The sequence below is a fragment of the Tamandua tetradactyla genome, chromosome 17, assembly GCF_023851605.1.
Source record: "Tamandua tetradactyla isolate mTamTet1 chromosome 17, mTamTet1.pri, whole genome shotgun sequence".
NCBI lineage: Eukaryota > Metazoa > Chordata > Mammalia > Pilosa > Myrmecophagidae > Tamandua > Tamandua tetradactyla.
The window spans coordinates 26,934,861-26,958,370 of NC_135343.1; the positions used below are offsets into that span (position 1 = coordinate 26,934,861).

The window sequence follows — 23,510 nt, forward strand, 5'->3', positions numbered from 1 at the left end:
GTAAGGTACTTGGCCCAGGGATGCCAGTGGTGCTTACACTCAGGCAGACCTCCCAGCTGTGCGCTTCCTTGTGAAGCTGGCCTCCCCATTCCGCAGGGAGCAGGAGAACCAGGTTGTCATCAGGAGTGTGAGCAGTGTGTCAGCTCCAGCTTCCACGATTGGACGCTGCCCTGTGGGCACGTGGTAGCTCCTGAATCCTCCCTCCATTTTCCTAGCCCCTGACGATCCTGGCTGTCCTCTCCAATATAACCAAGTGCCACAGGGGCTACCAGGCTGCATCCAGCCCACCACTTCATTGGTACCCACTGGAGATATCTGGTCTCTGCCACTTGGCTTTCAGCAGCTGAACGTAACGAGCATGTGGCTGATGCTAGGTTACTAGCTCTGGACTGTCTGAACTTCACCAGACTGTGGCACATATTAGGAGAGGCTGTTAAGGGCCATGACGTGTGTGGGCTCCATTTTCACTTTCTCATTGTCCTTTGAATGTGGGATTACAATTCTTAGGGGAGTTAGGCCTTTTTGAGTCAATGACAATTTTTTATGTGTTAGTTGTACTTTGGTGGGGGGAGGGGTTGGATTTCTAAAATTGTCAAAGTATTTTAAGCTGAAAGGTACTCTCAAGATCATTCTTTTGCAGCTCCTTCATTAAGGAAAGAGCACCCAGAGAAGTTAGGTACCTTGCCCAGGATGACACAGCCAGCTAGGGCTGGAGTGGGTATTTCTGGCCTGATTACTGGTTCTTTCTCTAGGCACATGCTTCGTGCTCCATGCTTTTCAATTAAAATTTGAAATGCAGGAAAAACTTCTTGCCATAGTGTCAAGTTACTATGCACACAAATCAGTCCTATGCAAACAGATCTCCTCGGTGACTGGCTGGGTTCTCCATGCCTTTCCTTCCTATTCTGCCCCTTCAATAAAGGTTTGATTGTTTTTTCTGAGTAAATAAAACTCTCACATGAGAAGGGAAAAATAAATGCAAATTATAGCTCTCTTTGTTTTCTTATTAAACCTCTGATATCAGCCTGTGACCAATTCCTTTTCCTTCTCGCTTCCCCTAAGCCTGGGTTTGAGTTGACAGTGTTCCGACGGGGGTGGGCAGGGAGGGTTTGGAACTAAAACAGAGGTATGCAAAGAAATGGGTGGTTCCCAAGCCCAGGATCATCTGACTTTATTGGGAAAGCTTTTTAATAATTCAGATTCCCACGTCCCGGCCCTGGTGAGGCTAAGTTCAGTAGGTCTGAGGGAACCAGGTTTGAAGATGATATTATTAATGGAGTTAATTACAATCATCAATGGCTTTCTTTAATTTTTAAACAAATTTCTAGGGTTGATTTCTGTCATTTAGTTCTTGAATGACTTGCAAATGGAGTAAATGACTAAATTCACCAGTTATTCCTATCCAGTTTTATGCCAGCAGAGGTGAAATTAGCAGGACACCCCTCGAGCTTCACCCCAATTTTGTAGAGTAAAAAGTGCTATTCCCCTTGCCTTTGGCCTGTAGTTATCAGCGCATGGAAAGGCATCCCAATTGCGGCCTCTCTTGCCGCCGGGTCAGTGCCCGTTTGGGCAGAGCTGGCACACGCGGCCCTTTCCAGGATTCTCGGCATGAATTGGCTTGAGTCATTGGCTAATTAGCTTCCTGTCAGTTTGCCTTTTCTATACTTCAACTGTAAATACTGATGCAAACTTTCTCCTTTCCCTTGGAGGCAAGAAGCATAAGCTGCTGATGTTACCTCATGACCTGTGAGTGTGGGTCTCCAACATGACTCAGCTTCCTCCAGCAGCTTTAGTAAACCACCACTCATTCTGCTAGTCCAGCGTCCCACAGGGTCACGCTCCCCACAGCCTCGCGGGCAGGACCTGCTCATTCCCTCCATAGCTGGCACATAGCTGCTGTCCCTTTAAGAGAGAAGAGATGGTACAAGAAAGTAAAATGAAAGTCTTCAGGTTTGCCTAGTCTGAGAAGGCAGCTGTTTCCCAGAGCAAGTCTGGAAACTGATCCCCTTATTTACCCAGAAGCATAAGAAAGCTGAGGATTAATGCGGAAGGTCCCAGCCTGCCTTTCCTGGTGGGCTGGTTTCTTACCCTGTGAGCAAGGATTATTCTTTCACTTTCTGCACATGAGCTAATGATTCTTAATAATAGAGATTGGAATTTATGCAAAATCAGACTTTACATTCTTACAGCAATTAAAAAATGGAGTTTTTTTTTTTTTTAAGTGTAGTCGTTCCAATTCCTAAGTGATTTTCCTAGTTGGAAGTTTCTAACTTTTTAGCCTTGTCTTTAGGTATTTTATCTTCCTAACCCCACCCCCACCCCTGGAATTTTGGGAAACATTTGTAGATTGAATGAAGAGAGGTTTGACAGAGTTAGGGTGGGGGTGCATGGATGGTTAGGGAATGTGATGGGTGGCCTCCTGCGCTCACTCGCAACCCCTGACCCCCATCCTGCAGTTTATTATAGGTAAAGAAACGAAAGCCTAGGATATTCAGAGATTTGTCTACGTCACATAGCCAACGGCCAACTCCTAATCCTAATAGCTGACACGTACAATCTGAGCATTTCATATTTTTTTATTGCATTTAGTGCACAGCAGCGCTGTGAAATGATTGCTGTTTTCATTGCCGGTGCTTAGATGGGGAAGCTGAGGAGTCGGTTCGAAGACACGTGGCAGGTGGCAGAGCCTGGAGTCAGTCCCAGGCGGGCCTTGGGTACCAGTAGTCTAGGACAGCTGCTTTGTGTATAATGGCGAAAATATGCCACTTAATGTGCCTTAAGAATGCGTACCATGGAAGCACATTTAAATATTAATTTTAAATATTAATATTTTATTTATTGAGTCTGACACACATATATTACATTTTGGAAATTAGTTTCACCTCAGAGCCAAAATGACCACATCTCGTCCTTGGAGTTTCATAGAATTGTTAAAAACTGAGAAAACTTAAACGTGAATAAATTCCACTCACTTTATTCTACTCATAGTCTTTCTCTGAGGTTAAGGAACTTAATAAAAGTCAAACAAGAGATGGACCATGAGCTAGAGTGAAATCTGTGATACATTGCTTTTTATTTTACACTTTATTGCTTTAAATAAAAACACATTCACACACACAACCCCCAAATCACACGGCGTCACTGTTACAGGTTACCTTACAAAGCCATCTCAGTCTCCTATTCCATGGTTAACAGCACTGCCTTCAGTAGCAGAAGGAAACCTGTTTGAGGCATTTTCTGTGTTAATCCCTGGCATCAAAATAACCCTAACTAGTTCTTAACAACATGTGTATATGTTGGAAACATTTCAAATAAGAAATAAAGTCGAGGTCTGAGAATAAAGGCTGCTTTCTAAACTTGGCTGCCATTTTGTTTGCATCAGAAAATCCAATTGTGGCTACTCACGCAAGAAAAATAAAATATGAAAAATATTTGTATAAAACAAAAAAATTGAAGTTTTACAGGCATGGTCCTGTTTGGTCAGTGTATAAATGAAGTTAAACTATTCACAGTTTCTAATTTATTACAGATAAAAAATGTAGATGGAAGCCATAAAATATTAATGAAAATCAGCGTTCCACATACTTCTCTTTTTCAAATTAACTTTGCCTCTTGCCAGCTATGAGAGAAGTTCTCTCTTTTTATTTCATTTTTTCCTTTTATTAGAGAAGTTGTAGATTTACAGAAAAATCATGCATAAAATAGAGTCCCCGTCTAGCACCGTTATTAACATCTTGTGCTAATGTACCTTTGTTACAGTTCATGAAAGAACATTGTCTATTGTTTACAGTTTTACTGTTTATATCATACAATCCTGTGCTTTTTTAAAAAAATTTATTCTAATAACATATATATAACCTAAAATTTTCCCTTTTAACCACATTTAAATGTATAATTCAGTGCTGTAATTACGTTCATGATGTGCTGCGATCACCACCATCTCTTACCAAAACTTTACTATCAAGTCAAATAGAAACTGTACAATTTAAGTATTACCTTCCCTTCCCCTACCCCCATCCTGTCCCCTGGGGGAACTCAGCATTTAAGTGTGCTCTCTTGGAGACCTTGGGTTGATTTTCAGGAAATTGTGCACACAGTCTTCTCATGAATGAAAAATGTTCAATTATGAACAATCAAATAATGCTTCTCTGAGGTGCGATGAGGTTCCTGGTTTGCCACATGAACCAAGTGCTAACCTGTATTTGGGGATATGAGCTCCTGTGAGAAATGACCTGATAGGTGCTGGGAAGTCAGGCAGGTAACTAGTGTTTGCTTTAACCTTATTTCTCTGCAAAGTAGAAAACCCGGTTCTGGTTGGCGTTTCTAAGAGGTGCCTGCTGGCTTCAGCAAGCGGTTTTCATTGAAACCCAGTAGAGCCTCTTCAGGGCTAGGCATTGATCTAAAGTTTACTTTTTATGTTTGCACAGGCCTGTTTTTCTGTGGCTGTTGTTATGCGGCTTGACCCATCTATTTGTCTAATATTTCCTTGTAAATCTCAGATCCAGGATATTAGTGTGGAAACTGAAGACAACAAGGAGAAGAAATCTGCCAAGGATGCCTTGTTGTTGTGGTGCCAGATGAAGACAGCTGGGTGAGTGTCACTAGAAGGCCATCAGGGGTTGCTGCTTCAGGACTAAGTCCCTTTGTAGTCATCATTTTATTATGTCATTGACAATATCTTTTCCACCAGCTTCCATTGAGAAGCCTTGTTAACCTCTAAGCAGTTGCTATGTTGACGTTTTAGCTAGCTCTCAGAATGGAAGGAATTTTGATTTATATTCTGGACCGGTTATATCTCCACAATCAGTTTCCTTCTCATTATTAAGGAAGATTTAGAAAACAGTGTGTTGTGAAATTTTAAACCCTGGAAGCATATTTAGGACTCATACCCATGATACTTTACAAAAACAGTTGTAGGTTTTCTCTTCCTTTTAATTTCTCCTGGCTTTGGAAGCTTTGTGTGGTAAACGTAAGAGTATTCATTATACATTCTCCATCTCAGTCTTCCTTCCTTCCTTTTATTTTTTCAATGAAATTTTAGTGAAGATATTTTTAGAGAACTGCATATTTGTTGAGATCTATTCACATACTACACAAACCATCCAAAGTATACAATCTGTGGTTCGGAGTATCACCACAAAGTTTTGTGTACATCCTCATGATCAATTTTAGAATGTTTTCATTACTCCAGAACAGAAATAAGAGTGAAAAATAAAACCCAAATCCTCCCGTACTCCTTATCCTGCCCCTCCCAACCCCCCTGCAATTGTTAACTCCTAGTATTGGTGTAGTAAAATTGCTAGTGTTGGTGAAAGGATATTAAAGTATTACTGTTAATGGTAATCCATAGCTCGCAATAGCTGTGTGTTTACCTATATATCCCTCTTTTATTGCTTTTTACATTTCTAATAGTTCGTGCAAGAACTTATTTACATACATACTTTAAACAATCACTTTCAGTCAGACTTATCTAAAACGCATCACTATTATTTATAATCCCAACAATGAGCTACCATCATTTCTATCCATTCCCAAGCATTTAAGTTTAACCTTGTTAATAATTCTGTACTTATTAGGTAACCACTCTGCTCCCCATTCTCTAACTTCTATTTATATCTACATATCCTATATCCTACATTTTAGGACTCTGAATTTACATGTTTTAGTTAGCTCATGTTAGTGCAATCATAATATCTGTCTTTTTGTGTCTGTCCTATTTTCCTCAGCATTATGTCCTCAATGTTCAGCCATGTTGTCACTTTCTCAGAACCTCATTCCTTCTAACTGCAACATAATATTCCCTCCTATGTATATACCACGTTTTGCTTGTCCATTCTTCTGTTGATGGTTGCTTGGTTTGTTTTCATCTTTTGGCAGTTGTCAATAATGCCTCTATGAATGTCAGGTGCAAGTATCTGTTCATATCACTGCTTTTAGATCTTGGGTATGTACCGAATTGCAGTATTGCTGGGTTGTAGGGCAATACAATATTTAGTTTTCTGACGAAATGCCACACTGTCTTCCACAGCGCTGTGTACCATTTTACTTTCCCACCAACAGGGAATTAGTGTTCCCATTTCTTTACATCCTTTCCGACATTTCTAGTTTCCTGTTTGTTTCATAGTGGCCATTCTTATGGGTGTGAGATGATAATCTCATTGTAGTTTTGATTTGCAATTTCCTAGTAGCTATTGAAGGTGAACATCTTTTCATATTTTTTTTAGCCATTATATTTCTTTTACAGAGAAATGTCTGTTCTTATCTTTTGCCCATTTTATAACTGTGTTGTTTGTCCTTTTTTTGTTGTATTGTGGGATTTTTTATATATAATGAATATCAAACCCTTATCAGATATATGGTTACCAAATATTCTTTACCATTGAGTTGCCTGCCTCTTCACCTTTTTGACAAAGTCTTTTAAACACAGAAGTGTTCAATCTTGAGGCGTTCCCATTTATCTATTTTTTATTTTGTTGCTTGTGCTTAGTGTCTGAGGTCTAAGAGGCTACTTCCTATCACTAGGTCTTGAAGATGTTTCCCTATATTTTATTCTGGGAAGAGTACTGAATTTTTTGTGTGGCTCATTGAAATATCTGGGCTCAACTGATGCTCTCCTTTGCTTTTCTTACAAAGCAGTTTAGGGTCACTTCAGCTTATAAATAGTTTATTAAGAACCTATTTTATATTGGGCTAATTGGAGAGTTACTGTTGGGACTTCTTTAACTGCAAGTGTTGCTATCCTAGATATGATCAGTTAATGTGTAGGTTTTGAGCTTTTGGTGTAAAATTAGCACCTTGGTTGTTCAAGTTGTGTATAAAGCTTTTATCAATCCCAAATATAGTTAATAATCAATGTAGTACATATAGAACAGCTGATTGATTAGAGATAAATTTCAAACATAGGGAAGTTTTTTTTAGGGAGGTACTTGCTTTCCACACCTTTGTCCAATTAAGTGATAAAAGGAAGAAAGAAAGCAGATTGCCACATGAGTAGGTAAACCCTGCTACTCCCTTTCCCAGAGTAACTTGCAAATTCAGATCTCAACTACTACAGGTCCCCTTGATGACTTTGCAGCAGGATTGAGAGCCAGTGGAAGCGAATAGCCCTCAGGGCTGTACTAACTTTTTCCTAAGGAAGAGGAGTATTTTAAACCTAGGACATAATTCCCATCTCTTGTCAGATTGAATTACCAAACAAAAAAGCCTTGTTGACATAAAATTTATTTTAATCTTATAGGAAGCGAAAGAAGGTGACATTTGCTCTGATTTGATTGTCCTTTTTAATATTCACTGTCATAGATTTTACAGTACTTAAAAGCAATTTTTTTACACTGCTCTTAACAGGAGTGTAAATCTTATTTGGTAATTCTGTTGCTTTTCTCTTGTGCTTTGTCTTTGGCAGGTACCCCAATGTCAATATTCACAATTTCACCACTAGCTGGAGGGATGGCATGGCCTTCAATGCACTAATACACAAACACCGGTAAGTCCTGAGAAAACGTGTACATTTTTGGATAGAAAGCTGCCATTCTCCTATAGCAGGTTTGGGTCACTTTGGATCCTCAAACCAATTGCCTTAGATGTACTACAGTAGAAATTCCTGCATTCATGTGAGGAAATGAGGAATGTGTAAATTCATATGAGGAATATGTAAATCCTCCCAAGGAAAATAAAACGAGTTCACGCATTATCTATTAAAAATCATATTTCGTTGTTTTATGATGAAATGACAGTCTGGAGTTTTGTTCTGCCAAGATGCAATTTTATTATTTCTCAGTAAAAACTGTGTCTCATTAGTCCCAGGATTTTTTATTTTTGTATTTTTTTATTTTTTGCATGGGCAGGCACCAGGAAACGAACCCAGGTGTCTGGCATGGCAAGCGAGAACTCTGCCTGCTGAGCTACCGTGGCCCCGTCCCATGATTTGTTCTTAAGCCATGGTTTTTCTTGTGTTCCCACTGTTGTTCTGTAGGCCTGACCTGATAGATTTTGACAAACTAAAGAAATCCAACGCACACTACAATCTGCAGAATGCATTTAACCTGGCAGAGCAGCACCTTGGCCTCACTAAACTCCTGGACCCTGAGGGTAAGGACTTGACAGACAAAAGGTGGAACTTTTAACATCTCTAGGGTGGAGGGACTAATAAAATCTGCTTTTATTCGGTTTGTTTTATTTGTACAATATAGCTTGGAAATTATCGAAGGAAGAGGAGCTTGATTTTGGGTGTGGGGAAGGGTAGTATTCCAGAAGTGCCTTGAGAGATGCATATAAATCAAACAAGATGTTTCAGAGAAGAGTACCTGCTGGGCAGAGGAGGTTGCAGGAGCAGAAATGTAGAACCAGGGGAGAGGAAGGTATGTTTGGGGACTAGCAGGTAGTCTGGTAGGAGTGGTGTTGTGGGTAATGGAAAGGTGGATGAGTGGAGTCTATTCATCAGGGCATGGGGAGTTGCCGAAGGTCTTTAGCATCTATGCTGAAGAAAGATATCGTTGCCTGTGCTCTCAGTAAATGTTTGTTGACTCACATTCATCTGAAGGTAGCAAGCAGGATGATTTGGAATTCTTGGAGTTTGGAGGCAGGGACCTTGTTAGGAGGCTGTGCAGGGTTTGTTTACTTAGAGGCAAGTAAGACCTTAAATAAGGACAGCCTGTTTGGGCAAAGGCAATGCATGGGTGGAAGAAGGACTAAATACTCAGTGCCTTCTTACGTCCAGCTGCCTGTAAACATAGCATCCCATTCTCTGCGTGGAACTGACCTCTCTGTCTGTGGATTCCTGCAGTAGGACTCCAGAAACTCACTGCAAGTGTCATGAAGGTGATCCATGCCAGGCATTCCCCACATTGTAGCACCCTTGCTTAATTCTAGTTCTTGGCTTCATTTTAGCATGCGCTATCCTAGGAAGTTTTTCTAATTTTTGAGAAACATTTAAAATATAAGAGGATTTGTTTGTAGTATTGGAACTTCATAGATCCTCTGAGCTCTAAGCACAATTAATAGAGAGAAAAAACAGTATATGTGAGTAAAAGTTTAAAGTTCTTATAAATATAGAACAGGAAGTTTAACTCCCCAAGGGCAGGTAAAGGTCATGAGGCTGCCCAGCAGGCTTCTTGCTATTTTCCACAGTGCATCAGATTCACTGATATGTTCACTACAGGAAACTGAGATAAAACTATCTTTGTGCTAACTCATTAAATGACTTCTTAATATAAATAGAAAGCTAACATTCTTTTGGGCTATGATAAATCTCCATAGTTAACCCCTATCTTGTTATGGGAAGAAATTTTTCTTACCCTAGCACTTGTGGTTTGATAAAGAACCTCTTTTCTATCACTGACAATTACAAATAAAAATACTCCTTAGTCTTTCTAACAGCTGGATTGAAAAGGGGATTAATATTCCTCAGATCACAAGACAGGGACCTCCAAAAGACAGCTGCTGTTCCTTTTCATATGGGTTTGATCTTGATTGTTAGTTGTCATTAGCTCCAGTGCTCCAAAGAGCATCAGTTAAAACATACTTTTAACAGGGTAAAAAAAAAAAAAAATTATCCCTTCTCCATCATGTCGATATTCTGCATTTAATTGATTACATACAGGACTGGCATCTTTTTCTGGATTTTCCCCAATTCACTCTCCTTTGGGCACACTTTGGCAGGGCTGAAGCAAACATAAGAGTTGGCCATAGGAGTCCTGAGGTGGAAACAGGAGCTGTGTTTTTGGCTCCACTACCAGCCCCTTTCCCTAATGTTTCATCTTTAAAATAAGAACAACAGTCCTGCCTCACAAAGGGCTTCCAGGAGGGTGGAAATGATGGCGTATGTGTGAATATATATTGCGAAAGAGCCTGATCTATCTATTGAGAGCTATCTTGTGTGCTCCCTTCTCATCTGTCCCAAGTTAGGTGCTTCAGTCAATATTGCCATACCATGAAGTCTTGCCATTTGCATTCATTTATTCCCTCCCTCAATAAAAATGTATTGAGCATCCTAGTGTATTGCGAGACAATGCAGTAGGAATTTGGGAGGTGGAGTGGCAGAGAGGTTTACAGAGGCAAGGTTCCTACGCTGGACAGAACATGCATAAATATACCTGGCAGAAGGTGGATTGTAACCCATGTAAACAAAGTGGTAAGGGAATAGAGACGGCCGACTCTAACTCCAGCTGTAGAGTTCAGCACTTCTGAGCTGAACCCTGAAAGATAAGAAAAAGATGATGTGGGAAAGGCCAATTCAGGCAAAGAGAAGCTGTGAGTAAAAGTAGAAATACTGGCAATTGTGGAGCATGTTTGGGGAATGGATGGACAGTCAAGTTTGGTTCAGATATATACCGCCTGAGAAGTAGTGAGCTGTAGAATTAAAGTGCCTAGAACAGTGCCTGGCACTTAGAGGAGGCCCAATAATTTAAAAATAATTGGATGGATGAATGGAAGGAAGGGAGGAAAGAAAGGATAGTTACGGACGGATTCTAGAGGACTGAGGGGCTTATATTTTATTTCCAGAGGGCAAGGTACTTGGGAGTAATTTTGAGCTAGGAGGAAAGGAAGTATGTTCACAGCTGTGCTTCTGGAAGGTCAGTCTGGCTGCAGTATGTGAAGTGAATTGATTCATGGAAAGGCCCAGTGAAGAAGCTGCTGCTTCCAGTTTTGCTATGTGACCATGAGGGTCTGAACTGAGCTACAAGAAAGGTTCCATAAATAGAATCATTCCGACTTGGGCTCAGTGACTAACTGAATATGGGTAATTGGGAGATGAATGTGTGTGAAGACAAAGTGACTGAGAGAGCTTCTGGTGCCATGAGCAGAAATAAGAATTTGAGAAGAGCAAAACCAGCTGGGAGGAAAGATGACCGTGGGATGTTTTGAGGTGACACTACATGACTGGATTCTACCTGGGCTCCTCTAGAGAAGGGATCGTCTCTTACGTCCTTTATTACACTTAAAGTTGGGCAGATGAATTACATGGATATTCATATAGTAAAAGAATCGGATGGTTTCATCGTGATTATGCTTATTGTTAATGCACTGATGGTGGGACTGTCAAGTACAGCAGTGACACTGGACTGTTCGGTGTCGTTGAAGAACGGTGAGGCACCTACTGAACGAAGTCTCTGTTACAGACATCAGCGTGGACCACCCTGATGAAAAGTCTATCATCACTTATGTGGTGACTTATTACCACTACTTTTCTAAGATGAAGGCGTTGGCCGTTGAAGGAAAACGGATTGGAAAGGTGAGCTCACACCGATTTTTTAAGTTCTAAGACATAATTGAGCTCCTGTCTTCAGGACAGAAACTAGGCACCTTGTTTTCCCTTGTACTCATAATTTTTCCAGAAGCAACTCGTGGGGAACCCTCCAAATGGCAGGAAAGTAGGCACCAAGGAGCGAGAGGAACCTCTGGGATTTCAGAAGCCTCTTCAGTAGGAATGATGGCTAATAGTGAAGGATTTGAGAGGAATATCAGACTCAGAAAAACCCCTCTCAGGCTCACCAGAAAATCAAGTATTGGAAATGTGTGAGTTTGTAGACAGCATAGGTGTGAAACCCTACTTATTCCAGTTGAAGGGGCCTCAGTATTGGATTTTACGTATCTGACTCGACTGATGTTTACCTGTCATATTTTTCAAAACACTTTAGACAAGATGACACTGTCCTCTCAATGAAATGAAATGGAGACCTCAGGGGTTTTCCTGGGCCAAACAATGCAGAGCCAGGGCCCTTTTTGTTTCAGGACTTGGACTCTCAGGAATCTTGGAAGTTCGATAAAAGGAGACATCCAGAATCGTAAACCCTTCTCCTGGGGATTGGGAGGTTATAGCACCAATTACAGTTGAGTTAAACTATCATTGCTCACAAATAATAGCTGCAGTCTCAGGGCCTGTTAGGAAAGGGTTCCTTGAATTAAAATGCATGTGCCAAAGTAGCATAGAACCGTTTCAAAGCCAGTGATTTAAGTGTGCGTGTCCTCATGTAGAGCTGTACTCATGTTTTCCTTAAATGACATAATCTTGCTTTTCAATTTTTCTAACCCTTGTTTTATAGGTGCTCGACAATGCTATTGAAACTGAAAAAATGATTGAAAAGTATGAATCACTTGCCTCTGACCTTCTAGAGTGGATTGAACAAACCATCATCATTTTGAATAATCGCAAATTTGCCAATTCACTGGTTGGGGTTCAGCAACAGCTTCAGGCATTCAACACTTACCGTACTGTGGAGAAACCACCCAAGTAAGATGCAAATTGGAATATGCCTTTCCAATAATATGGGAAGAGAAATAACAGTGGCTGATGAGACCCCTCACTTCTTGATCACGTCTCTTAACTGTTGAATATTTTTGACTAGTAGCCTTTCTTATTCTTTCTTTTCTGATCTTTCTGTCTCTGAGATTTATTACGAATTGCACCCTTGTCTAACTAAGCCCTTTCTACTAAAAATATCTCTGACATTCAGGATATCTGAGAATCTTGAGAACTGAAACAGGTTTCTAGTCCCTTATCTGAAATCCTTGTGCCGAATGTTTCCATATTTCAGATTTTTTGGATTTGGAGTTGTAGCACAATACATATGCTTGTATATTGTTCTAGTTTGCTAGCTGCCAGAATGCAAAATACCAGAAACGGAACGGCTTTAAAACGGGAATTTAGTAAGTTACTAGTTTACACTTCTAAAGCTGAGAAAATGTCCCAATCAAAACAAGTCTATAGAAGTGTCCAATCAAAGGCATCCAGATAAAAATACCTTGGTTCAAGAAGGCCAATGAAGTTCAAGGTTTCTCTCAACTGGAAGGGCAGGTGGCAAACATGGTGGTGTCTGCTGGCTTTCTCGTGGCTCTACAAAAAAAGGACACTCTCCAAAATGTTTCTTCTTTTAAAGGATTCCAGTAAGCAACTCTTCCTTCAGTGGGTGGAGACACATCTCCATGGAAATCATCTAATCAAAAGTTACCAACCCACAGTTGGGTGGGTCACATCTCCATGGGAACAGTCAAAGTGCTCCCACCCAGCAATATTGAATGAGGATCAAAGGACATGGCTTTTCTGGGGTCCACCACAGATTCAAACTGGCACATATATTATTGTGTAACACCCCAGTGGGCCTGCAACAGTAACCTGTAGTCAAGCCCATTAATATTTCTGTAGTGAAATGTGTGAATATTCACATTGTGTGAGATTTAAAAAAAAAATCTCAGTTCAGATCAGGTTTTACAGTAAAATGAATTTCAAAAAATTTTGATTATCACGTGTTTTTTTCAATTCAGAACTGTTGGTAAGGGACTATGGACCTGCTGTCCTTGCTTACTTTAGTCTGAAAGTCATCTCCGTTTTCTGAAAACTCCAGTCAGCCATGAGTTCTTTGGCGAGGGCTCCGAAACGCATTGAAGAGGCCCTAGGTGGACATTTGAAATAATCCCAGTTGAATGCATTCAGATATGCCCTCTTCTGAATGAAGTGAGCACATTGTCCAAGACTTAGGGGCTTAAACCTTGATTGAGCTGATTAATAAAAGAGTATTGTGAGTCCTTCACACCCTCAAATATAAATCTCAGCCACAACAAACAAATAACTGCATGAAACGAGTTCCACAGTTTGGCATATTTTAAGGTTTATAATGGCCAGTAATTAACCTAACCCACTGCTGTCTCTCTAATAGCATTTCAGATAAATCAGACCAGAGATACATGACCTTTAAAATTGCATGACTGTGTGAATTTTTTTTTTTTTTTTTTTTTAATTCCAGAAACAACTGGGTTTTTCCCCTTAAAGGCATAAAAATAGTAAGTAGGATTTATGGCTCTTTTTCTCCATGCTTAGGTTTACTGAGAAGGGGAACTTGGAAGTGCTGCTTTTCACCATTCAGAGCAAGATGAGGGCCAATAATCAGAAGGTCTACATGCCGCGGGAGGGGAAGCTCATCTCTGATATTAACAAGGTAAAACCAGCAGTCTCCTTCTGTTTTGACTCCGATGTTCTCTAAGCTTTAGGATCTTGATGGTTAAAAGGGCAGGAGACTGAAAAGTCTGCCCCTGCCTACCTGATGACAGTAAGCTAACTCAGGTATTATAGAGGATAGAGGGTCAGGGTATCCAAAGTTGGCCAACCTGTTGGAAATTTGGGGGCAATGTTAGGTTTTATTAAGCCAGCCTTGACTCAGACTGTTTTATATTCAGTATTCCACTTAGCTGTCCAGGGCAACTGAAACATCTTTAAGTTGCAGAAAGGAGAACTTGAAAACTTCATATATCTGGAATCTCTGGCAGTTGGGGGGGGGTTGGGGTTCCTTCCATCAGAGAAGCCATTGGTTATACAATGTATATTTTTGTGTCTCTTATGTCTCCAGTTATAGAACTTCACAGTGGGCATTATTTCCAACTAGAAGCTTGAAACATCTAAAGCTGTTGGTTATTTGTGTGCATCAGGATTCTTTTGAGTGTAATCTTTTAAATTTTTTTAGTGGGAAGTAAGATAAGTTTAATGTGAACAGATAGGCAGATTAAAATATGACTCTGGGCGGGTGAATGAGATTAATAGATTTATTTCTGAGAAAATCATTTGTCTTTTATATGATCAAAACAGTTTAAGATTATTTCCTCTCAGAGTTAAAGTAAGAGATTTATAGTTTAGTTATAATGCCTACACTATTTTGTTTTCTAAATACAAAGCAGGATCTTTAGATGTAATAGGGGAGAGTGTTCCCATGGGGATAAACTGAAGGGAAAACAAAATTTTTTCTCAAGCCTTAAGATTAAAAATTAATGAGGGTGGGAAGTGCTCTCTCTTACAATTGGGATCTTTTAAAAATTATTGTAAGAGCAGTTGTATGTTTGCAGAAAATCATGCAGAAAGAACAGAGTTCCTATGTACCCCTCACACAAGCAGTTTTCCCTATTAACATTTTGCATTGATGTCATACCTCTGTTCCAACTGAAGAAGCAGTGTTGTTAAAATTTTACTGTTAACCATAGCCCATAGTTTGTATTAGGGTTCATTTTTTGTGTTGTACAGATTTGTGAATTTTACTTTTTATTCTCCTAACATATATGCAACCTAAAATTTCCCATTTTAACCACTTTGAAATATCCAGTTCAGTAGTGTTCATTGCATTTGCAAAGTTTTGCTTCCATCACCACCTTCCAAACTTTTCCGTCACCCCAAAGAGAAACTCCATACCAATTTAACCATAAATGCCTCATTCCCCACTTCCACTCAATCCCCTGGTGATCTGTTTTCTAGTTTCTGACTTTATGAATTTACGTATTCTGTTTCTTTCGTATCAGTGATGTCATACAATATTTGTCCTGTGTCTGGCTTGTTTTACTCAACAGAATGTCTTCAAGGTTCGTCCACATTGAACATCAGAACTTTATCCCTACTTGCAACCAAATAATCCATTTGTGTGTGTATACTACATTTTATTTATGCGTTCATCGGTTGATGGACATTTGAAGCACAACAATTTTAGCCGTTGTGAATAATACTGCTGTGACTATTGGTGTACAAATAATCTGTTTGAATTCCTGCTTTCAGTTCTTCTGGATATATAGCAGGAAGTAGGGTTGCTGGGTCATTTGGTAATTCATAACTTTCTGAGGAATCGCCAGACTATGTAACACAGCGGCTGCACCATTTTACATTCCCAGCAACAATTATGCAGATTCCTATTTTTCCACATGCTGTCCAATAATTTTTTTTTTAAATAGTAGCTGTTCTAATGGATGTGAAATTGTATCTTGAGGCTTTTATTTGCATTTCCCTGATGGCTAATGATGATCGGCATCCTTTCATGTGCATCACAGCAGGCCTCTAGCTACTGAACTGGTCTTCATCACAACACTTCCCACTTGATGTCTCGTTTAACTTCTGGCCATTTGTATATTTTCGTTGGAGAGATAAATATCTGTTCAAGTCTTTTGCCCGTTTTTTGATTGGGTTGTTTGTCTTTTTGTTGTTGAGTTGTAGGAGTTCTTTAGATATTCTGGGTATTAAATTCTGATCAGATGTATGGGTTCTATTCTTGGGTCATTTTTGAGAAATATTTGCTTAACATTGAATGTAGCATTACAGGAAACTTCTTATTTTTACCTCTGTAGGCCTGGGAGAGACTGGAAAAAGCAGAACATGAAAGAGAACTGGCTCTGCGGAATGAACTCATAAGACAGGAGAAACTGGAACAACTTGCCCGCAGATTCGATCGCAAGGCAGCTATGAGGGAGACTTGGCTGAGTGAAAACCAGCGACTAGTGTCCCAGGTTCTGCTCTAGATATTATTAGAGAGTCATCTAGAAATGTAGACCCCACACAAGGGTCAGGGAGCGTGGGACAGCTGCTTATCCCAGACAATTAAGGAACTCGTCTCAGAGTTCGTCAACATACCAGTTTCTTGGAGTGACTTTGAGAATGAAATGCCCCTTCAAGACGTCTTACCCAGGATGTTTACATTTCTAATATACTTTCTCTGCTGTTTATCTAACTATTCATTGATTTGGAAGCAGCTGAAGCATAGTTTGTTTAGAACCAGTGAGTGTGTGTGAGCCATTCAAATTTATAAATAAGTTCTAAAATTTTTTCTCTTTCCTTCCATCAGTACCCAGCTAACCCTTCAAAGTAGTGAGACTGACTGTGAAATAAATAAAAGTGGCTTTTTTTCTGCTAGGCTTGACATAAACCATCTTGCTCTAGCCTTTTAAAGTCAGGTGCTAGGTGCTAGATTTGCTCTGTAAAATATGAAGTTGCTGATTTTCTTTGTGGGGGGATGGCATCGGAGCTCCAGCATGGAGCTTTAAGAATCCTAAGGAAGACAGAGCCTGGCAGGAGACAGGGGACTCAGGGTCCATGCCTGGCCTTAGGCCCATTGATCAAGGTGTGCTCAGGATTCCACCTCTGTTTTTCCTCAGTTCTGTTTGGATGACTTCTTAACTTTCTGTTTCGTTTTATTCCATTTCTTTGTAGGACAACTTTGGATTTGACCTTCCAGCAGTCGAGGCTGCCACGAAAAAGCATGAGGCCATTGAGACAGACATTGCTGCATATGAGGAGCGCGTGCAGGCTGTGGTGGCCGTGGCCCGGGAGCTGGAGGCAGAGAACTACCACGACATCAAGCGCATCACAGCAAGGAAGGACAATGTCATCCGGCTCTGGGAATACCTGCTGGAGTTGCTCAGGGCACGGCGGCAGCGCCTCGAGATGAACCTGGGGCTGCAGAAGATATTCCAGGAAATGCTCTACATTATGGACTGGATGGATGAAATGAAGGTAAAAACCCTGATTCAACGGAGCAATAGGCCAAAGCAGAACCATCAGGCCTCGCTTTGCTCGGGCTCACCCACTCACCAGCCCCCACCCCTCCCAACATAGGGTTATGTTGGTCTGACTTCCCACCCCATAAAGCAAAAGCAAAAGAAGGGACCATGTTGCCCATGGGGAAAAACGGAGCTCAGAAGTTAAACGAGACATCAAGTCAGAAGTGTTGTGATGGAGACCAGTTCAGTAGCTAGAGACCTGTTGTGATTGAGATCTGAGATATAGATTTTTCCCTTTGTAAGAAATCAGTTTAGGTGCGGTGGTCTTTGCTACCTAGGAAGAGACCTATCCTTGTGCATAGCCCTAGGCCTGTTTGTGTCCTCTGATGCAGGTTGTGGCAAGCTCATCCCTGCCAAGTAAAGTTTTTAGCATTGTTGGAACAATAGTACAGGGCCATTTTCAGATGGTCTTGTGAAGGAAGCCCCCTTTATCTCAGTACATTGTGTTCCCAGGCTTGACCCTGTACAAGAGATTTCCTTCCCAGAATGTAACCCCTTTTCTTCTGGTTACCTCTTGAACTGTTCCTGGCAGAGGGGCAAGGTCACTTGATGCCATCAATTTTTACTCCTTTTGTCCCAGATTTGTAATGTTCTTAGGCATGGCCTGTCTTAGACCTCTTGAAATAGAAACATTCATAAAATGTAGCAGAGAGGTGCTGTGAATTTTATAATCATTGTGCATATTATAATTTGGGTTGGATCAGGAATTTTTTTCAGAGAAGAGAGCGATGTGGAAATTCCATCTGGAGAGGATTTGGGATGAAGCCCCCAAATTGGCTAGTTGATGGTGGAAACCAAAAACAAAGTATATTTGGGTTCAAACTTAGACTAAAGAAGTGACTTTATGTCATGCTTAATGACCTCTTGTCTCTGTGCTCCTTATTTGGTTGAAGATACAGTTTTTAACTAGATTATTTTCCCACTGTGTAAATATCATAAAGGCATACCAGTAAGTGTTTAAGGGTCAGCAACTTCTGAAAAATTTCTTTAAAACTTTGAAGTGAAACTTTACTGCCTTTGCCTCTTAACTTCTTGAATAGATGTTGCCACTGCAGTTTTTTTCTTGGGGCCTCAGGTTGCATTTTGGAATCTTTCATATGAACACCCCAGTGTTGTTGTTTTTTTTTCCCTTATTCTGTATGTACAAGTGCAGATTTGATTATTTCGTGGTTAGATGAGCCTCCCAAGTTTATTCTTAGGCTGCTGACTTCCAGGTGTGCTTCGTTTTGCTCTGGCTTGCTCATCATCATCTTCCACCAATGAGGTAGGAAGAATGGCCAATTTAGAGGGAATGTTTGCTGACTCTCAACTCATCCAGAGACTGACTGATGCCAAAGCCAAGGTTGTATTTTACAGATGTCCTTTCTGTGCCCTCTTGCACACAGGTGCTATTATTATCTCAAGACTATGGCAAACACTTGCTGGGCGTGGAAGATCTGCTGCAGAAGCATGCCCTTGTTGAAGCGGACATTGGCATCCAAGCAGAGCGGGTGAGGGGTGTCAATGCCTCTGCCCAAAAGTTTGCAACAGATGGGGAAGGTAAGGATTGGACCAATCCAAGCATTATTGCCTAGTCACCAAGTTCTGCCTTAGGAGGGACAGAAAATAGAAGTAGATGAGCTGAGTGTCACAATAGAGCACTGGGGCTTTTGAAATTAGTGCACCATCGTAGGTCCCCAGTTGACTAGTCTGCTGCCATGTCATGGGGATGTGAGATGCAGTGGAGTGGCCTTTGAACCTTGTTAACTCGGTCTTGTTTTTGTGGAATGGATCTATTTCTTCCTCAACTATGTAAATGCTGCTTGGTTTTGAAGGTAATGCTTGGCAGTGAAGCTTTGCCAGACCACGTTTGACAGGGCCACGTATGAACTGCTTGCTGTGGCAGCTCACACACCCTATGGCTTTCACATCTGGTTGCACATCTCTGTGTAATGGAAGGATTTTGTTTTGTTTCATATATTTTAGGAATAATTTAACGCATCTCTCTTTTTTCATATGATTCATTTGTCTTCTTGGTTCGTAAGGATCATTTTTTCTGCAGTTGGGGGCAAAAAAAATAATGCTTGTCATTACCCTCCCATTCCAAGTCAAGACCCTGGAAGTTGCTCCATTGCCATTACCTTCCAACGTGGCCGTGTACTTTAGAGTCAGATCAGCAGCCTAGTAGTAAGAACATGGCATGTAGCTTACTGCCTGCAAATTGAAGGAACCCATGTTGGTTTCTGTAAGAGTCACATTTCTTGGTTGGTGTTAAACAGGTTACAAGCCCTGCGACCCCCAGGTAATCCGGGACCGAGTGGCCCACATGGAGTTCTGTTATCAAGAGCTTTGCCAACTGGCGGCCGAGCGCCGTGCCCGCCTTGAAGAGTCCCGTCGCCTCTGGAAGTTCTTCTGGGAGATGGCTGAAGAAGAAGGATGGATACGGGAAAAGGAGAAGATCTTGTCCTCTGATGATTACGGGAAAGACCTGACCAGTGTCATGCGCCTATTGAGCAAACACCGGGCGTTTGAAGACGAGATGAGTGGCCGCAGTGGCCACTTCGAGCAGGCCATCAAAGAAGGAGAAGATATGATTGCGGAGGAGCACTTTGGGTCAGAGAAGATCCGGGAGAGGATCATTTATATCCGGGAGCAGTGGGCCAACCTGGAGCAGCTCTCAGCCATTCGGAAGAAGCGCCTGGAGGAAGCCTCGCTGCTGCACCAGTTCCAGGCAGACGCTGATGACATCGACGCATGGATGTTAGACATTCTCAAGATCGTCTCTAGCAATGACGTGGGCCACGACGAGTACTCCACACAGTCTCTGGTCAAGAAACACAAAGATGTGGCGGAAGAGATTGCCAACTACCGGCCTACCATTGACACGCTGCATGAGCAAGCCAATGCTCTCCCCCAGGAGCATGCGGAGTCCCCAGACGTGAGGGGCAGGCTGTCGGGCATTGAGGAGCGCTACAAGGAGGTGGCTGAGCTGACGCGGCTGAGGAAGCAGGCACTCCAGGACACCCTGGCCCTCTACAAGATGTTCAGTGAGGCTGATGCTTGCGAGCTCTGGATTGATGAGAAGGAGCTGTGGCTCAACAACATGCAGATTCCAGAGAAGCTGGAGGACCTGGAAGTCATCCAGCACAGGTGAGTGGGGGTGCCGGGAAGGGCAGGGAGCCTGGGGGCATCATGACCACCAGTGACCAGGGAGCCAATCACCTGTTGAATTGCCTTTTCAGATTTGAGAGCCTAGAACCTGAAATGAACAACCAGGCTTCCCGGGTCGCAGTGGTGAACCAAATTGCACGACAGCTCATGCACAGTGGCCACCCAAGTGAGAAGGAAATCAAAGCCCAGCAGGACAAACTCAACACACGGTGAGCATAAGACCAGTGGTGTGCTAGCTGTCTCCTTCCCTGCATTTAGGGCCAAGGAGGGTGAGGTCACTCACTGCCCCTCGCTATCAGGAATTTCCTGGATGGGGTCACTGGCGTGTGGCACTGATGTTACAGTGTTGGCATCTGCCTTTCAAAACGGCCCTCTGTTTGGTGAGAGGTATCTCTCAGGATGATGCCATGCAGGCAGGAGGATGAACCAAGCTTGCCTGGCATAGAGCCGTCCCTTTCTAAATGATTTCTGAAACAGGATTTTATAGCATGTTGGCCAATGAAAGTCCTGATTATAAAGGCAGACCTTTGTCCCGGCCTTCTCTTTCTGTTGAATAAACACGTGAGAGTCGATCATGGTGGCAGGCTGGCCTTAGTTCTGAAGGTGCCTGTCGAGCCTTTAGATTTGATCGGTGTTCATTAGGTGCATTTCCGAGACAAGTAAAATGTGCATTGCACACATGAATTATTTGCCTCCTTGGGGGACAGATGTGTTGTAACTGCTGAAGTTTGAGCTCTTTCACAGGTCCCTCTTCATGTCAGGCTTTTTCTGGGTTAAATTGTGTCCTTGAGTTGTTTGTATAACATTTAGAGTCTACATACATAACATTTAGAGTCTACATGATTTGTTTTCCAGAAAGCACGTAGTAGTTTAAGGAAAGGCTTTTTATGGTGAAAAAACAATTAGCTTTAATCTTTGCTGTTAATTTCATTGTCCAGCCATGAGCTTGTAGTCTCTCTTTCACACTGCTTTCTTCACTGCCCCTGCATTCACAGGTGGAGTCAGTTCAGAGAACTGGTGGACAGGAAGAAGGATGCACTTCTCTCTGCTCTGAGCATACAAAACTACCATCTCGAGTGCAATGAAACCAAATCCTGGATTCGGGAGAAGACCAAGGTCATCGAATCCACCCAAGACCTGGGCAACGACCTGGCCGGTGTCATGGCCCTGCAGCGCAAGCTTACAGGCATGGAGCGAGATCTGGTGGCCATTGAGGCAAAGCTGAGTGACCTTCAGAAGGAGGCAGAGAAGCTGGAGTCAGAGCACCCTGACCAGGCCCAGGCCATCCTGTCTCGGCTGGCCGAGATCAGCGACGTGTGGGAGGAGATGAAGACCACTCTGAAAAACCGCGAGGCCTCCCTGGGAGAGGCCAGCAAGCTGCAGCAGTTCTTGCGGGACCTGGACGACTTCCAGTCCTGGCTGTCCAGGACCCAGACAGCCATCGCCTCAGAAGACATGCCCAATACCCTGGCAGAGGCGGAGAAGCTTCTCACCCAGCATGAGAACATCAAAAATGAGATTGACAACTACGAAGAGGACTACCAGAAGATGAGGGACATGGGCGAGATGGTCACCCAGGGGCAGACCGACGCTCAGTACATGTTTCTGCGGCAGAGGCTGCAGGCCTTGGACACAGGATGGAATGAGCTGCACAAGATGTGGGAGAATAGGCAGAATCTCCTCTCACAGTCCCATGCCTACCAGCTGTTCCTCAGGGACACGAAGCAAGCCGAAGCCTTTCTCAACAACCAGGTAACGTTGGTCACTGCCTCTGCTTCCTTCCTGCTAGAACAGGTCGTGGTGCATTTTGAAGCCTTTTGGTCAGGGCTATAGGTTTAGATACGTCTGTATGACATGAGAAGATAAGTAGAGACAGATCTTTCTGACTCATAACACAATGAAGGAAACAGGAATCAAGGAAGAATTTTGGCAGGAAACTGTCCTGACTCTGCAGAGTTGAGTTTGATTTCACCTATGCTTGGAGGACGTTGTTCTAGTTTGCTAGCTGCTGGAATGCAATATACCAGAAACGGAATGGCTTTTAAAAGGGAGAATTTAATGAGTTGCTAGTTTACAGTTCTAAGGCTGAGAAAATGTCCCAATTACAGCAAGTCTATAGACATGTCCAGTCACAGGCATCCAGGGAAAGATAGGCCGATGAAGTTCAGAGTCTCTCTCTCAAGTGAGAAGGCATGTGACGAACACAGTCAGGGCTTCTCTTTTGGCTGGAAGGGCGCATGGCGAACATGGCATCGTCATCTGCTAGTTTTCTCTCCTGGCTTCTGGTTTCATGAAGCTCCCCGGGAGGCGTTTTCCTTCATCTCCAAAGGTCACTGGCTCATAGACTCTCTGCTTCATGGTGCAGCAGCATTCTCTGCTGTCTCCGAATCTCTCATTCTCCAAAATATTTCCTCTTTTATAGGACTCCAATAAACCAATCAAGACCCACCCAAATGAGTGGAGACATGTCGTCCCTTAATCCAGTTTAACAACCACTCGACTAAATCACATCCAGGGAGATGATCTCATTACAATTTCAAACACAGTATTGAATAGAGATTATTCTACCTTTATGAAATGGGATTTATATTAAAACATGGCTTTTCTTAGGGGGCATACTTTCTTTCAAACCAGCGCAGACCTCTTATGTTCATAGTACATCCTCATAATATTTCATCAACTTGATGGCATTCTGTGAGCTAGATCCAGCCTGAAGGATACAGTGAGTGTTTTTATGGGTGGAGACTGAATGACTCTGTCTTCCTTGCTCTAGAAGGGCAAGGTGTGCTCAAGGCTTCACCTGATGACCCAAGGCAAAGATTAGAGAAAGACTTCTGTGGACGGTCACCAGCATCAGGGTTGTTCACCTCTCTTAAGAGGGAGTCTGAACTGGACAGTAGGTGGCCGTCGCCCTGATGGGCACACAAGAGGACCCCTGTGGCTGGTACGCAACTTTCCTCACTCACCCTGGGAATAAATGTAGAGCATTGAACCACTTAGGGAAATTTAGTCACTCGTGGAAATTAATATAGAGGTGCCCCACTGGGTTTTTTCCTCCTAGC

General features: G+C 42.2%; 1 protein-coding gene across 4 annotated transcripts in view; it reads left to right on the plus strand.

Annotated features, from left to right (window-relative positions):
* The window catches only part of SPTBN1 (spectrin beta, non-erythrocytic 1), a 193,287-nt gene that overhangs the window by 132,160 nt on the left and 37,617 nt on the right, over nucleotides 1–23,510 (plus strand). For all 4 annotated transcript variants that reach the window (XM_077134232.1, XM_077134231.1, XM_077134234.1 and 1 more), the window contains 12 exons: nucleotides 4,500–4,591; nucleotides 7,403–7,483; nucleotides 7,973–8,088; nucleotides 11,118–11,230; nucleotides 12,042–12,229; nucleotides 13,814–13,931; nucleotides 16,090–16,248; nucleotides 16,949–17,251; nucleotides 18,684–18,837; nucleotides 19,557–20,427; nucleotides 20,520–20,657; nucleotides 21,444–22,200. In XM_077134232.1, the coding sequence (XP_076990347.1) occupies nucleotides 4,500–4,591; nucleotides 7,403–7,483; nucleotides 7,973–8,088; nucleotides 11,118–11,230; nucleotides 12,042–12,229; nucleotides 13,814–13,931; nucleotides 16,090–16,248; nucleotides 16,949–17,251; nucleotides 18,684–18,837; nucleotides 19,557–20,427; nucleotides 20,520–20,657; nucleotides 21,444–22,200 (3,090 nt within the window). The remainder of the gene's footprint in view (nucleotides 1–4,499; nucleotides 4,592–7,402; nucleotides 7,484–7,972; nucleotides 8,089–11,117; nucleotides 11,231–12,041; nucleotides 12,230–13,813; nucleotides 13,932–16,089; nucleotides 16,249–16,948; nucleotides 17,252–18,683; nucleotides 18,838–19,556; nucleotides 20,428–20,519; nucleotides 20,658–21,443; nucleotides 22,201–23,510) is intronic.